This window comes from Pipistrellus hanaki (genome assembly GCF_964339955.1).
Source record: "Pipistrellus hanaki genome assembly, chromosome: 2".
Lineage (NCBI taxonomy): Eukaryota > Metazoa > Chordata > Mammalia > Chiroptera > Vespertilionidae > Pipistrellus > Pipistrellus hanaki.
This window is the reverse complement of record NC_140504.1, coordinates 40,624,618-40,640,933: the sequence shown is the minus strand read 5'-3', so window position 1 is coordinate 40,640,933 and position 16,316 is coordinate 40,624,618. Positions and strand designations below refer to the sequence as shown.

General features: G+C 43.8%; 2 protein-coding genes across 8 annotated transcripts in view; both read left to right on the top strand.

Moving 5' to 3' along the window:
- LOC311616480 (uncharacterized protein) overlaps positions 1-16,316 on the top strand; it is a 360,599-nt gene that overhangs the window by 294,126 nt on the left and 50,157 nt on the right. The window lies entirely within an intron of this gene.
- The window catches only part of DGKG (diacylglycerol kinase gamma), a 197,368-nt gene that overhangs the window by 146,370 nt on the left and 34,682 nt on the right, over positions 1-16,316 (top strand). For all 7 annotated transcript variants that reach the window (XM_084871804.1, XM_084871805.1, XM_084871807.1 and 4 more), the window contains one exon: positions 4,499-4,676. In XM_084871804.1, coding sequence (XP_084727930.1) covers positions 4,499-4,676 — 178 coding nt within the window. The remainder of the gene's footprint in view (positions 1-4,498; positions 4,677-16,316) is intronic.

Here is a 16,316-nt window from a genome sequence, read left to right as displayed (position 1 = left end):
CGGGACAAGAGCTTTCTGTTTCCGCTCCAAACTGATCTATAAATACCTGAGTTCGCTGCAGCGCAGCCTGGCCTTCGAGGGGAATCGACTGGCACAATTCCAAATTAAGGGATGGCTGATGGTGCCCGCTGGGACCGCCGCCTTCCTTGCGCTCTCCTTGGAAGCCCCCAGAGTGGGAGCAGCGGGAGGGGGACGGATGACGTCATGGAACTGGTGGAGGATTTAGCTCAGAAACCCGCCTGGGAGGCCCGAGGGCCTGTGCTCCATTTAAGCTGACAATGTACCACTGTTGGCTCACTTTCCTAAACGCTTTCCACCTTTCCAGAGACCTAGGCGGGCCTGGGGTTCTGAAAGAAATCAGTATGTGTTGTCTAGTTCACGAACTCTGAAGACTGGGCATGCAGATATGGGTGTCAAGGCTTTGACTGGCATAAGTCGGGCCACAGAGTCATTAGAATGCTACCAGCAAGGTTTCAGGTAGTGGGAGAATGATTTCAGGCCGAAATATGTTTCATGGCACAGGAAATACTAATAACTGTAATAATAATGCAAAGAATATGGAATGTTACTGCCTCCCAGAGACTAATCAGACCCTGAAGAATTGTTTTTCCCTCCATCCCACCGACCTCTTACAAATGACAAATTAAAACCCAAAGAGGGTAAGGAACCAATGCAGCTGGTAAGTGAAGGAACCAAGATTTACTAGTCACCTCATGTCTCTCAATCTCCAAGCCCAGGCAACCTCTTTCCAACACTGCATTGCCTTTTGGCTTCCAAATAGGTACATTTCAAGGGTAGAGGCATCTACTGTCCAATAGTCTCCAGGCTCCTCCCACCTCTTCTATTTTCAAGGAGATAATGGGGGAAAGGGACAATTTTTCAGAAAACAGAGTGAGGACTGTTGGCTCTTCCAGAGAGAGGTTGACTTAACCAAATTAAAGTTAACACTCCTAGCTCGTATGACTGGAGATGGAAGGGGCATGATACACTTAACACTGCAATAGGGAAGAAAGGTGATTTGTGGAATCTATGTCCCAAGAACTATGCTGTGCTAATGGTAAATATTTTTTTAACAAAACTGGCACAGAACAAAAATATAATAATACTTATCTTCAACAATGATGTGCCATAACCACTCTAAGTACTCTACAAGACAGAGTAGTGGTGGGAAATGTCAGTTATTTAAATAATAGCTGGAAGTTTAATTTTGCTATAAGTCTAGCATCAGCCAAAGTCTCGATTTGCGTCACTGACTTTCATCTCCAAGGTAGGATCTGGCACCTGACTGCTGGGCTCTGCAGTCTAGCTCTGGCAGCTTGTAGAGTGGAAGTTGAGTGATCATGAGTAAGCCCTTTACCCCTGTGATACCTTGTCAGTTGTGGGCAGTAATTATGCCTCCTTCGTTGCACTCATGTGAGAATCCCAGGAGAGAATGTAAGTGAAGGACAAGCACAGTGCATAATCTTGAGCTACAAATATTATTACTATTTCCTCTCAGAAGGGAGGGGGCATTTTGGCCAGCAATGAAGAAATTGAGGTGAAGCAGAAGTAACAACAACCAACAGGTAAAGTGATGGTGCTATGTAGGATACACAAAGACAATACTGGGCAAAGACCCGAGCAAAGCTCTTTTCAGAGAGTTTGGAGAAAAGTGAAGTCTGGCTCAGTGAAGATTCTAGCCTACATTCCTAAATAAGAATATGTGCATAAAGGATGAAATGATGGAAGACATTTCAAAATAAACTCCTAACAAGTCATTAATTCTATTGAGAGGAAGAAGGAAAAGAGTGTAAAAAAGAATTACCCAATTGCAACAGGGTGGTCTGGATTGAGCCCGTGCCTTCAGGGCACAGTGCACATACACACAAAGACACGGGATGGGCATGTAACCAGATTTGAATGCACAAAAGCCAGCTGAAGGTCAAACACAGTGTTAGATGATGTTTGAAGCAAAAAAGAGCATGGAAAGTATATGAGTTCTCTTATTCTTTTTCTGATAGGGATTGTAGAGTGCTCAGTTAGGAAATATTATTTGATCTGAGCATAACGTCTTAGGTTTTAGTGGAAAGAACACAGAATTGAGGTCTGGATACCAGGATACTAGTCTAGCTCCACCAATAGTAACTTGGGTGACCACAGGCCAAGCCCCTTAACTGTGCTGGGCCTTATTTATGAAAGATGGAGTATGTTCTTTAGGGTCCCTCTCATCTCAAAGTCCCATGATTCCACACTGAAATTAAAAGTGGGCTGTTGACAGTTCAGTCCAGAGGATGCAGCCCCGGTATGATAGCCACAACCCTAGGGCTATTTGGTGCACAATGTATGATGTGTTAAGCTGACCAAAGAGAGAATGTAGTCCCTGTTTTTTTTGCCCCTTATATACATGTATTAATGACTTAATCCCCAAATGATAGGGAGGCTATGGTAAAAGGTCATAGAATGAAGATTTAAATTAAATTAGATGGATTAGACTAGGCCTGGGCTGAAAGCCAGATGGAATTAATTGACATAAATGTAAAGCCCTATGTCTAAGTTATTTTTTTTTCAATACCTCTATAAGTTCAGGATAGGGAAGAGCTGGCAGAGAAATCGGTGATGGGATCAGGGTGTAGGTGACGTATATGACTACCCATTCAAGCTAAACTGATACAGCTATCATTTAACTGCTAACCAAAGAGCTAGTGCAAGTTTGACCATATGTACAAATAGGGATCTCATTCCTTGTATCATAGTGGCATAGGATCCCAGCCCAACTAGTGTTCCTGCCATTGTCACTTGTGCCATTGGATCCTATCATTGGTGTTCCTTTTAATGCTGGGGGCCTTACAGAATAACAAACTGTAGTGTGTGCAAATCAGGGCAACGAGGATGGGGGATGTTTGAAAAACTAAGTCCTACAGGAGGGGACTGAGAGAGTTGACAGTGCTCACCCCAGAAAAGACACAACCAAAATGGTGCAAGAGGAAGGAGAAGTACAGGAGTGGTTAAGACATGGGCCCCTACTATCTGCCATCAAATTTGTATAGTACTTCCATTTGTAAGTTCTATTACTTTAAGCAAGTTACTAAACTGTGCTTCAGTTTCCCCAAATGTAAAAAGGGAGTAGTCATAGTAACTAACATGTAAGATTGTTATAAAGGTAATAAATGAAGTGTATATAAAAGCTCACCTGGCAGGTGGCAATGCTTAATACATATGCGCAATGATGATGATTGCATCATGCATCTGGTGAGCTGTCCCCATGGAGGAGCAACAGGGTCATTTTATTGAGCTTCAGAAGGGAGAATAGGACTTCTGGGCAGAAGCCAAGAAGAAAAAGCATGTGGTTCAACATAAAGAGACCTTTCAAATAATCAGAATTTCACAATGAACCAATGAGTTCATACTTACCAGAGGATCTCACTCTACTCCATTTTATAATTGGTAAAACAATCCATGGGAATAAGGAACAATAAATTAAGAGCATCAAAGAAATCAGAAGGTAAATAAATATGAATGGCAACAAGCCACACCTTTCTATTTCTCCTCTGTTGAGAAATCTCTAGAAGTTTAGATTTGTAGATAACCTTAAAGACCATGGGTTTTAGTTGCATGCTGTTGATTTTTCCTGATTCACAATAAGCAAGATGAAAAGCTTGGGCTTTGTAGTGAAATTCCCAAACTTAGAGCCCCTGTTCTGTTATTTATCAGCTGTGCAACCTTAGCTCACTTCTCTGTCCAGTTTTTGCTTCTGTAAATGAAGTAAACTACCCACAATCCTGATGAACAAGGATCAAAGCTAATACATTTCTTCCTGCACTGGAAAACATTATGGCAAAGTGGTCTGACTTTATCTGTATATGAGACAGGCAAATTCAAGCCTGCTGGCCTTTTGTATTATACCTGGAAGGTAATTCAGGTGGTGGAGATTGGATAACAAAATAAATAAATAAAAACTGTGCTACGTCAGCAAGCACATATGCCAAACTTGCACTTATGATACAGATGCAGAGACAAGCAAATTCTGAAAGCCTTCCAACTCTTAAAGTCTACTTTCACAGGAGGGATAAAATAAGAGGTGGTAAGTGAAACTTTCCTGTCATTGTTGAGAATCTGTGTGTTCTGGACTCAGTGTACTGTCAAATCTTCACAATGTTTAGGGAAGGTCAGAATTGGTGATAATTAGGCTGGGCTGGAGAGCAGGTTTGCAATTAATTGTCTTGTGAACCATCCCTAAAGCCTATAGAACATCACTGGAGCCGTGTGCCCTCTTCCCCACAGCTGACCAAGACTGGATCTCCCTCATCTCACTACCATGGCCAAAAGTATTAGGGCCTGAACAACTTTACCCAGGATTCAGCTTCTTACAAAAGTAGGCTGGTGGCTGTGGGCCAGTCACATCCTTCATGAGAGACCCCATACACACACACACACACACACACACACACACACACAACTTTATATTGGAGTGAACTGAGTATACTAACAGATGACCTTTTCTTTCTGCCCCTCCCCTCAGTGTGACGGGGTTGGGGTGGACCTGAGCAACATCTTCCTTGAAGGCATTGCCATTCTCAACATTCCAAGCATGTATGGTGGCACCAATCTCTGGGGAGAAACCAAGAAGAATCGGGCAGTGATCCAGGAAAGCAGAAAGGTTGTCACTGACCCCAAGGAACTGAAATTCTGCATCCAAGGTAAGTCAGGCATGAGGAAACCTGTTCTAGGTGAGTGCCCAGATGAGAGAGTATTCCTGTGGGTGGTATTCATGCTCTGGGGATACACTGACTCATTCTCCCTGATGTTGCAAAGTTTACAACCTAATTGAGAAGAGAAAATTAACAATATGGAGCTCTTAATGACAATAGTCAAGTTGTGGGACTCCATGAGGTCAGGAGTCAAATGCTGCTCCTATCAAGGTTACAAGTGTCCTCCAATATTTATATCCAATAGTCATTTTCAACCTTGATCTCAAGTCACCTGCCAGTGGCATTTGACCCAACTGATCACTCCCTCTTCCTGAAAATATGTGGCTTCTATGACTCCACACATGGTTTTCCTCCTAACCCACCCACTGGTTACTCTTTCTCACTCTCTTTAGTTAACACCCCATCTTCTCTCTAACCTCTTAACGCTGGAGGGTCACCAGCCCTCTTTTCTTTTCTGTCTATAATTACTCCCTTGATGACCTCATCCAGTGGTGAGACTTTATTTAAATACCACTTTAGTGCCAATGACTCAGCTCGTCCAAAACAGAACTGATGTCCCTCCCCCAACCTTCTCCACCCACAGCCTTCCCCATCTCAGTTGATAATAAGAGCACCCTGCCTGTTGCTGGAGCTAACATACTTTGCATCATCCTTGACTCCCGTTTCTATTGCACATCTCACATCCAATTGATCAGAAAATCTGTTAGCTTTACTTTTCAAAGTAAAGGTTCCACCTACTTCTCACCACTGCATTCCTACCACCTTGGTGTGAGCCACCATCCTTTGTCCCTGAGATTACTGCAAATTCTCCTAACTGAATTTCCTGCATGTGCCCCTGCCCTGTAGAGTATGTCCCACCACTGAAAAAATATGTCAGATTATGCCACCCTCATGCTCCAAGTCCTGCAGTGACTCAGAATAAAAGCCAAAGATCTTCATATGGCCTGGAGGACCCCAGATAGTCTGGCCTCCCATCACCTCTGAGACTTTATCTTTTGTTACTCCCCACCTCACTCCCTTTGGCTTCTCAAGCACTGCAGACTGCTTCCATGAACAAACTATTCTTTCTGTCTGGAACAACCAGTTAGTATGCCTTAGAAGCCTATCAGTTGTGCCTTCTCCTTTCAACCCATCAGGCTTCTGAGAGCACCCTTAAGACTACCTTTACCTCTATTTCTTCCCAGCCATTTCTACCAAAGAACCAAGTGGAGACTTAACAGAGCTCCTGGCAGCTCTGACTCCTCTGTGGATTGGAGGAAAGGGCCCCACTGATCCTCAGTGGTTCTCAATGGACTGGTGAGCTGGGGAGGCATTGGTAAAGACATCACACCAGGAGGCAAGAGGCTGGGTTTGAGTCCAAATACTGCCAACAACCCACTTTTGACATCTCTGTTTTCTTTGTTGTAAAACCTGTATCATATGTAAAATTTTGATAGCTGAATGGATAGGGGTTGAACCAGATCATTAGTTCTTAAACCAGGCCTGCTTGTTATAAATGAAGATTCCTGAGCCCTAACCCAGATCTACCTAATTAATCTCTGGTTCCTGGTAATGAGCTCCCCAGATGATTCTGATGAACTGACAGGTTTGAGACCCACTGACATAGACAAGTGTCCATGAGTCCAGGTCTGTCCCAAGCTATTGGTGCTAAGATGGAATGTAATTCCACCAATAAAAGGAGACAGAGCTCAGTTGACCATCAAATGGAAAGGTTACTTGTTTGTTTTGAACCCATCTTATTAGACAACCAAATTGTTATATCCCAAGGCGAGATCATCGCCACACCTCCATCCTGAAAGAGAAGACTCAGGAATTTTTATCTGTTGCCTTCTTAAGTCCCCTTTATTTTACACAGTAAATTTCCCAACTTGTGTAAATTATTAAACTGAATAATGTGTTCCTCCTTCCTCCCTTGGCAAGGGAAGTTGTGGGTGCTAGCAGTGGGTGGGGGGAGCACTGGAAAGTGTACAAAGTTCCTGAAAACTTTCCTGCCCTAGTGCTCCTGCCCCACCCCCAACCCCCACATAGGCATCCAGCCCCATCAGAACAGAATCAGCAAAGACTCCTCCTCTCCCCCAAGCAGGGGCTTGAGAAAGATCTTGATGAGCACATGGTTGGGTTAAGACTCAAGGAAGATTTTCCCCTTACATATCTGACTATGTATCTTCCCCTTCACGCAATAGTAATGTGTCTGCTGATCTCTCTTGACCACCATGTCCAGGAACTGTCTTCCCCAAATCCCCCTTTCCCAGAATGTGCTTTCAGAGCTAAAAATGAAGCTACTTCCTGTTCTTTGGACTAGGTCATGAGCTAAGCATTGTAGAGGCTGAGAAGGGGCCCTGGCTTCTGGGATTTGCAAAGACACTGACATTGAGCTTTCTTTTTGAAAGGGTCATGATCTCATGTAAGTTGAGATGTTAATGGAGAAAAGCTAATGAGACAACCTATTTAGTGGAAAAACATTGGCCTAGGAGTCAAGAGATCAGGGTTCTAGTTCATATTGCTTCTCATGAGTGGGTGATGTTGGGCAAGTCCTTTCACATTCTTGGTTTTCAATTTTCATTATCTGTAAAGTAGGTGAGGCTGACATTCATATAAGTTTCTATAGATTATATGTTCTTTATGGCTCCACAAAATTAAGACATGGACAGGCTTGGTCTTGTGGACTCCTTGAACAGAATTGTATGGCCATCTCTTCCTTCTTTTAGTATGTTTTGTTCTACAGTTTATAGGCCAGCTGCTGAGAAGGCAAGAATCTCTCTCTCTGCATGCTGTTCATTTTGGGGGATTCTTTACTCTTTAGTACTTTCACTAGGATTGGAGATGAGGAAGGAGTCAAAAGAGAGTAGTAGGAGGGAAGGAATTTATCATAGAAAGTATAAGAGGAAATGACAATATAAGGGATTAGTGTCAAATCTTTCTTATCATAAATCTTTCTCCTCGGAAAAGCAATCCAAGAAAGAAGGTCATCCAAGATTAGAATGGAATGAATTCTATAGAAAAAATGGCTGATTAGAAAGCAATAAGGGGAACTTGGGAAAACACCAAGCAGTTAAATGACCTGGGTTTACATTTACCCTTTATAGTTTTATAAACCTTAGAAAGTGACCTCAACTCCCTGAGTCTCAGCTTCCTTGTCTATAAAATGGGCATAATACCACCTAGTTTTTTATGAAGATGATGAATATGTATTACATGCTGGAGCATGACAGTGGAATTCCTGATTTTGAAGTTTTTATCGTTAGTATTGCCATCTAAGTGCACTATCATCAAGAAAGAGCAGCACTCATGCAAACTCCAGATCAGCCTTTGTTCTAGCACATTAAATTCATGTCATCAATTGTACTGTACCTACTGTCTCCTTTCCTCGACCTTTTATATTCCAAGGATGAAAGATGGACATTATTCAGCTTTGTATTCCCAGTGCCTGACCCAGTACAGTTAGTCTAAAAAGGTTGTTAGATATATGAGTAGTACATAGATATTGGTTCTTTTTAGTTTTCATAACATCATAAGAATAGTGACAGTCTCTTATATTTGTATTTCATTTTGGCTTGTAAATAGTTTTGCCTATATTAACTTAATATAATTCTAACCAGGAAACCATGAGCAAGGACCTAACCACTCCCATCCATATTCCTATTTCATATTGAGGCAAAACAGAGGCCCAGAGCAGGGATAGAACTTGTATAATTCATGTCCAGTGGTGGCATCGAAACAAAGCCCATGATTTCTAGCCTAGCCCCAAATGGCTAGTATCCAGCTAGAAAATGTACTGTGTGTATTCTACAAGCCAGGTACTCAGAAAATGGGAAGAATTTATAACCCAGTCCAGGAAAGGCTCCACATATACTTTTTAAATTCTGCTCTTCCTGCAAGACCCATCTCAAGGGCCCACTCCTTCCTGGAGCCTCTGGATGTGAGTCCAGCCTCTGAATTCCTAGAGCATTTAATTTCACCTTCTGACTTGACAGTACACTGATATTGGTTTCCCTTCTCCATAGGCAAGCGCATCTTCATCATATCTTCTGCCAGTACCAGGGAGGATGTATTTGTCTTTGTGTTCCCTTCAAAGACTAACATCCTACTTGGCTCACATTATCCCACAGAAATGTTTGTTGGAGGGAAGGGGAGAAGGAGAAAGGGTCCTGCCTCAGCCTGCTAGTGGAATGGGCAATAGATTCTGGAGCTGGACAGGAACAGGCACTTAGTGAAAAATCTTGGGGGTGAGATAGTCTCATAAAGAGTCATATGTGAGTATTAGTGAGACTGAATTTCACCATTAGAAACTCTTTTGATAAGTAAGAGATGTGCTGGCTATCTTCAGATAAGTAATTCAAATACAACTTAGAAGATTTGTACTTGAGAGTCGGTGTAGAGTAAGGGACTGAACATTGAACTAGAAGTTAGAAGACCACAGGCCTTCACACCACCAACCATGTGATGCTGGTTGAATCATTGAACCTCTCCACTGAATCATTGCTATAAAATGAAAACAATTAGAGTCTCTCTCCCTCAGCATTGTTTGAGGGTAAAAGAGATCATCCATGTAGGGTACTTAGCAGAGTGCCTGGAACAATGTGAGCACTTGATCACTAGTAATCAGAATTATCATTAAGTGATAAGTGGACAGTGATAATTATTTAGTATATGATTTTTTAAATGGGCCAAATTTATAATTTTACTGTCTTGAAGACTGCTTCAGGAATTTGATCTAGATTCTCTTTAAATTACCCGGGGCTCCAACAACCTGTAACTCTGGAGTTATTTGTTGTCACTGTGCTGAAGTGTTTGGCGATTGCTGCCAATGTGGGGGTTACACAGAGCCGGCTGAGCAGTGAAGCAAGTTGAGGAAAAGGATGCCTAAGTCTTGAATCCAGGTGAAGCACCAAGGGCAAAGCACAAAACTGGATCAGTCCCTGAGAGGCTGGAGAGCAAAGCTCTGGACAGCACTGCCATTGTTTCTCTCTAGCCCCACCCTAGATATGAAGGTGCAGACTTCCAGAACATTTTCTCAAAACTCTTCACTCAGGCTCATATCTGTCCCAATCCAGCCTTCAGGATCGAGCCAGCAGCAACCTTGAGGCTGTGTCACCCATACTTGGCCCATCTTACTACTTGATATTAGAGCCACATTACTCTCAGTGTTTTTTTGTTTGTTGGTTTTTCTTTTTAGCCAATTCCATTTGATTCTAAATAAAGAGGGGGAAATTTCCCTAGAACTTCAACAGGTAATAATATTTACATTCCTAGTAAACAAAAACAGGGAGACAGACACTGTTAGTAGAATGTATACTTTGAGTCAATTTCCCAATAATGGGAACATGCTTTATGTCATATTCAGTGCACATTTATAAAGCACCTGCCAAGTGCCAGGCATCAGGGAACAATAATGAACAAAAACAGACATAGTCTCCATAGCCAGTAGAGAGTGCAGAAGCCAGGTGTCTATAAAATAATCCCCCCAGATAGGCACATAATTAAGATCTGTGATAATGCTAAGAAGCAGAGTCTCGTGGCTACCCAGGACCTCAACAAGACCAGCCAGTCAGTATATGGCTCATAGTTGGGCCTCACTAACCTGGTACTCAAACCAACAGAGTAGGCACTCAGAGAGGTTCCCTCCTGGCAACTGCACACAGTCGTCCAATCTGCTGCCCTCATACTGAGATCTTGTCTGGAAAGGTCTTCAGAGTCAGTTGACTTCACTACTTCTGCAGGGCACACCTGGTTCGTTTGCCTGTGTACTATGCCCATGTGGATTTTCACTCTTTGTATGGACCATTCCCTGAATCCCAAAGCAAGGGAATGGGATGCCATCCAGCCATCTGAGAGTCACACTCCCATGTGGGGAACTAGAGCTTAGAGGAGACAACAAAATAATTGCAAGCACATGAGTTCATTGTTTCTCGGGCTTTCTTTTCACTTGTGTGAAACCATACCAGAAAGTGGCCTGTTGGGTTCAGGAGCTGTCCAGGGCTGTAGGTTCCCAATTTCTACACTCAATACAGATTTGACCAGAAAGACTATTATAGTGAGCAGAGTTGGCCACTCACTGCTCATTTGGGTTGAGAGGAACTAGAATTGTTCCTAGAAAGTATGCATTTCACAGAGATCTCTCTGGCCAAGGTCTCTTTGGGGGCTGAGATAGGGTAAGATGAGTAACCCCTAAAGAGCCTGTGGGGGGTATATTTTGAGGGGGACTGTATACACTGGGACTCGCCTCAGCTCTGGGAAGTAACCATGGCAACAGATACATCATTGCTGTTAAATGCATGCCTACTGAGAGACTTTGCTCTATTTTTTTTTATAAGAAATCTCAACTTTTTCATTCAGTCCTTCAAGTACCCACGCTGAATCAACATGCCCCAAAGTAGGCATTATCTTTCCCCTTTTTACACACCCTACCCACCTCCTACAACCCACTGCCCCTCCCTACATTCCCTGCCTTGTTAATGACATCACCTGTTGCCTAAGCTAGAGACCCAGAGTCATGCATTTGCACTGGAAGCTGGCCTACAAGGCCCACCTTCCCTCTGCCTCCTGTCCTCGGTCTCCTAAGCCCCTTTCTCTTCCCAGCTGACTCAACATCAAGCAGTCATTCTTGTGGCATCTGGCAGAGGTTACCTGCTAGACTCTGCCGTTTAGATCAGGCATGCTCTTGCAGCTTCCAAATGAAGTCCATACAACCTGTTGTCAGATGCCTGTTTCTACAGAAATTATGATGTCTTCTACGTAGTACTGAAATTCTGATATCAGATCCCTCTTAGAAATGTAGAGATCATTTTATCCTCTAGATAAAGTAAGTGAGAACCAGCAAGGTGAAGTGGCTTGCCTTTGGCCAAAACCGGACTGAAATGTAAATATTTTAGATCACACAGGCCGGCCCTAGGTCCAGTAGAGCAGGGGTTGGAAAACTTTTTCTGTAAAGGACCACATAGTAACTATTAAAATAAGTTCTGCAGGCCATATAATCTCATATATACTCAACTCTGTCCATTCGCAAAAAAGCAGCTGTGGACAATACATAAACAAGTGGGCATGGCTGTGTCCCAACTCATTTACTGACACAAACAAGCAGCAGGCTGAATTTGTCTCTTGAGCTGTGGTTTGCCAATCCCTGCACTAGAGCCTCTTGTGGTCCACACCCAGCAGCACTGGCATTGCCAGAGAGTATAAAAAATGCAGACTCTCAAGTCCCAGGCCAGACCTCCTGCAGCAGAATCTGTGTTTCAACAAGATTGCCTGTGATACTAAAGTTTGACAAGCACTGCCCTGGTAGGCTGGCTAATCCCCTAATAATGCCAGAAAGAAACTTTATGTATTAGAAAAAGGAGCCTGGGTGAGGTTAATTGACCTATCCAAGGTCACATGAATAGTGGGTCTGACTAGAGGCTATGTCCGAGGAGGGTTTCAAACACAGGGTTCTTTTCTACACACACCAGAATGCCCACTCCAGCCTCTCATTTATGGCTGGCCCTAACCCAACTGGAATTCACTGGAAATTCAAAGAAAAGCAATCATTCATTCTTCTTCAGCTGACTTCTAAATCAAGAGGACTCACACTCACGCTGCCCCCCTCACCCAAAGACCTGGAGGGGCTGTCAAGGTTGAAGTGTGCCCCCAGGCTGCTCAGCATCTGCAGAGGGGAAACTTGTACACACAGGTCCAACCTGGAGTAACACTCCAACTTCATTCCTGCCTTAGGAGGTTTGCTTCTCAAAATAGAACCACAGAGCCAAGGAACTTTCATTTTTCATATGCAGAAGAAACTTCTAGACTAGCTCTTTGGCAGGCCTAGACACTTTACATTTTTCCCTCCTGTGCTTGCCTTATCTTGGCCCGTGCACCAGCCCTTCTTCCCGCGGTTCTTCAGCTATGTTATATGGGGCACCTTCTTAGACCCAGCCCATAGCAAAACTCCACGCTGGCCACATCGTCTGCACAGCAAGAACACTAGTAGGTATCTTCTTGATTGGTTTCTAATGTGTGCAAGAAGTGTTTCATCTTCTCAATTAATCAATAAGTATATATCGGACTGTTGTTTGCTGAGCACTTACTTATGGGCCAAGCCTGCTGCACATTTCATAATTTAATTCATTTTATGGCTGAGAACACTGAGGTAGAGAACACACAAGCATTATACAATAGAGCCTAGATTCAAGCTTGCCTTCAAGAAGCTACAGCAGCACTCCAGATGCTGTAGAGAATGCAAGCAAGAGTGTCACATGATCTAGCCCTTCAGTAGTTCACAGTAAACATGGATGAAATACATGTGGAACGATCATATTAGCACTGGTATTAGAGGCAAGCACCATGGAGCAGCAGAAACAGAGTATCATAAGAGTGTGGGAGGTAAGAAAAAAAGGGTTCCTCCTTAGGAACTCTATCCTCAGCTGCCCAGCATGTGTGCCATGCACCTAGGAATGATCTATGAATATTTAATGAATGAATGAACAAAATATACTGGTAATGTGCTATGTGTGCAAATACTTGAAGCTGAAAGGATAAAAAAAAAAAAAAAAAAAAAAAAAAACAATGAATGAGAGAAGGGGAAGATGGGCCAGGGAACTAGCACACAAAAGTAGCAAAAAACAAGGCCATGGAATTTGTTGTCCGTGATTCTTTGACTAACAGGAAGAGGTGATAGAGTGTTCCATTTGGATTAAAGAAAAAATAAAGGAATGGGTCGCAAGGAGACCAGTTAGGAGGCTGATGCAAAAAGTCAGACTTACAACTCTAAGGCCTTGAACTGGGAGTCAATGGCCCAAAAAGGAAGAATGGACAAAGTCAACAGGAAGTGGGAGACATACAAAGGGAACACTGCCACGTGGGAGATTCCTCCTTCCCCACAAAAAAGCCAACAGGACCCCAGCATCTACCTGCAATCTCAGCCTTCTCTTGTCTGCCTCTACACCTAACCCCCTCCCTGATACCAGCAGCTCCTGTTCACAGAATGAATGCCCTTAAACAGGGGCCTGCATCTTTTCCATCTCAAGCACACTGCCAGCACCCATCTCTTCCCATTTTCAGGCCAATTCATTCACCATGTGTTAAGCACCTACTTGAATTTAGCACTATATGCTAGAAGCATTTCACATTCATCATCTTATTTTAATCCCCGACAGAGAGACTTTATAATTAGAAAAATGAGGCCCAGGGAGGTTAATTGACTTGTCCAGGGCCACACTAATTGGTGGATCTGGGACTAGAGCCAAGTGCTAGAATTCCAAACATGGCATTCTTCCCATACACATCACAGTACTCTCCCCCCGCCTCCCTATTTCTGGCTGATCCTGACCCCACAACCAGAAAACACCCCTCCTGATTGCAACTCTCCTTTGAGGCAGGTGGGTGGGGTGCACATCTCTCCCAGCTGGGATGCGCATGGTCAGTGTAGATCTCTGCTGTGTGCCTTATGTTTCTCATGCCCAAGAATCCGCTTCAAGCTGAACTACAAAACCTAACCACAGATTGATTTTATTACATACACTATGCCTGAAATTGAAGCTTCTTGAGTTCAGTGAGCAAAGGAATGCCTGCTAATACCCCGAATTCCACTTAATAGGATTGTGTTACCAAGAATCTTGAGGTTCCCCCAACACCAAGCTCACCAGACACCCTATCACTTGAAGAGAGTTTGTCTCTGCCTTGAGTCCTTCATTCTGAGATTATTTTTGGAGTCAGAGAGGTTAGAACTCCAGCTTCCCCACTTGCCAGCTTTGTGATATTAGGCAAGTTCCTCCACCTCTCTGAGCTTCAAGGAGGTTGTTGCTGCTGTTTTTATTTTTTAATATTGGGATAATGGTTTCTACCTGTGACAGAATTGCCAATGGATTAAAAGCAAAAACCTTTGTAAAGCTCTAGGCCTGGCCTAGAGACTGCTCCCAGGAATAGTCATTCTCTTCACCCCTAACTAGAACCACCAGGTCAAGATTCCCTGTAGCTCTACTGTCTCCCAGGCCATACAAGACATTCTCACCCTGGGTTTTTATTAGAGACATGATAATATCAGACCTTGACTTCAGAGCCATCTCCAGGGGATCCTGTCTTCCTGAGAAATTCCCTACCACACAATTCCCTGCACTCTGCTTCTCCCCTGACCTTAGCATAGAGAGGTTTAAGAGCCTCCTCTCCAATGTACAGAGCCTTCACCAGAACCCTGCCTCACCCAGAAAGAGAAAATTTTGCAGAATGGAGGATCCATGCCCCTCCACTCAAGCTGGCTCTCAGGAACCAACACAATGGTCATTGTGAACTAGCACTCTCTCCGTGTAGGGTTGAACTGAACATTCTGTCTTCTGAGTATTGTGAGGAATGGAGAGGACTGCTGCCAACTTGCTCTTGACCCAGACACTCAGAAAGTCCAGCCTCCACTGCCCTTGTTGGAGGAGCTCAGACAGACCTCAAGGATAACATGCTCCCTTCCCAATATGGAAAAATGGAGGCCCTGAAGGAGGGAGCGACTTGTTTAAGATCACAAAACTAAATAGCCAGAGCAGAAACCGAAACCCCTGCCCCTGCCTGCTGGGCTGACACATTCCCTCTCCCTTGACCCTGCATCCTCTCTCCTCTTGAGAAAGCAGAGGCTCTTGATAGTTCTCCCCTCTGCCCACTTCCGTCTGGATTATCTGGAGTTCAAGACTATTTCTATGCCTGTTGCTACTTCACAGACCCCTGGGAGCAGAAGAGACTTGAAAGCCTTGGTAATAAGGGGAGGGCACAAAAGCATCTCCCCTCAAAGGGGGTGCTCACTTGGACCAGGGCTGTCAAATCCATGCCTAAGAGATCTTCAGATCCTACTCTGCTCCCTCCTTTCTCAGCCCAGGAACAAAAAAGGCCTGACCCTTGTGGGATTGTGTTGCATACACAAGAGAAGAAAGGGAACTCATTTCCAAATAAAAAGCTGAGTGTCCTCCCTGCTTTTGAGTAAAGTTAGTAGAACTATAGATATTTTACTCACCAGGAGGGGCGGTCACCCTAAAATCTCAAGATTACAGTATCTCTGCCCTTCATGGAATCCCTGCTCCTCTTTTCCATGGCACTCTATTCTTCCCCCTTCCTCTCTTCCCTCTTCCCCTAGCCATCCTCCTCTTTTATCTCCTACAACTCCACTTCCTCCTCCTGCACTAATTTCTCTGAGTTACATTAATAACCAACTGCAGGAGGCGATGCACTTACTGTGTAGCAAAATCAGAATTTCCTAAGGATCTCCCTTCCTAAGAAAACACACATCACAATAACAGCAACTGTTTCTTGAGGGCCTGTGTGTGCTCTCTGTGCCGGGCAGTTAATGGCATCACTTTTGAACCTCACAACAACCCTGCCAGTGAGCTTTTATACCCATATTTTCCAGATAAAAGAGAGACTCAGAGTAGTTAAGTAACTTCTTCCAAGGTAATAAGACTAGTGAGTGCCAAGCAATAGGATTCAGACCCAAGTCTGTCCCAAGGCCACAGTCTAAACTCACAGCCTGTCTCAGGGGCACGTGCTTTGTGTTGTGTTTACAGAAAGCCAGGGAATGAGCCCTCTTGCCTGTGTAGTTGGCTGGCCAGTCTGCCTCTATCCTGTGTCTGAGCTAAGCTTTCTAGGGAAAGCATTGGTCAGAGACTATTCTTCGGGTTAGTT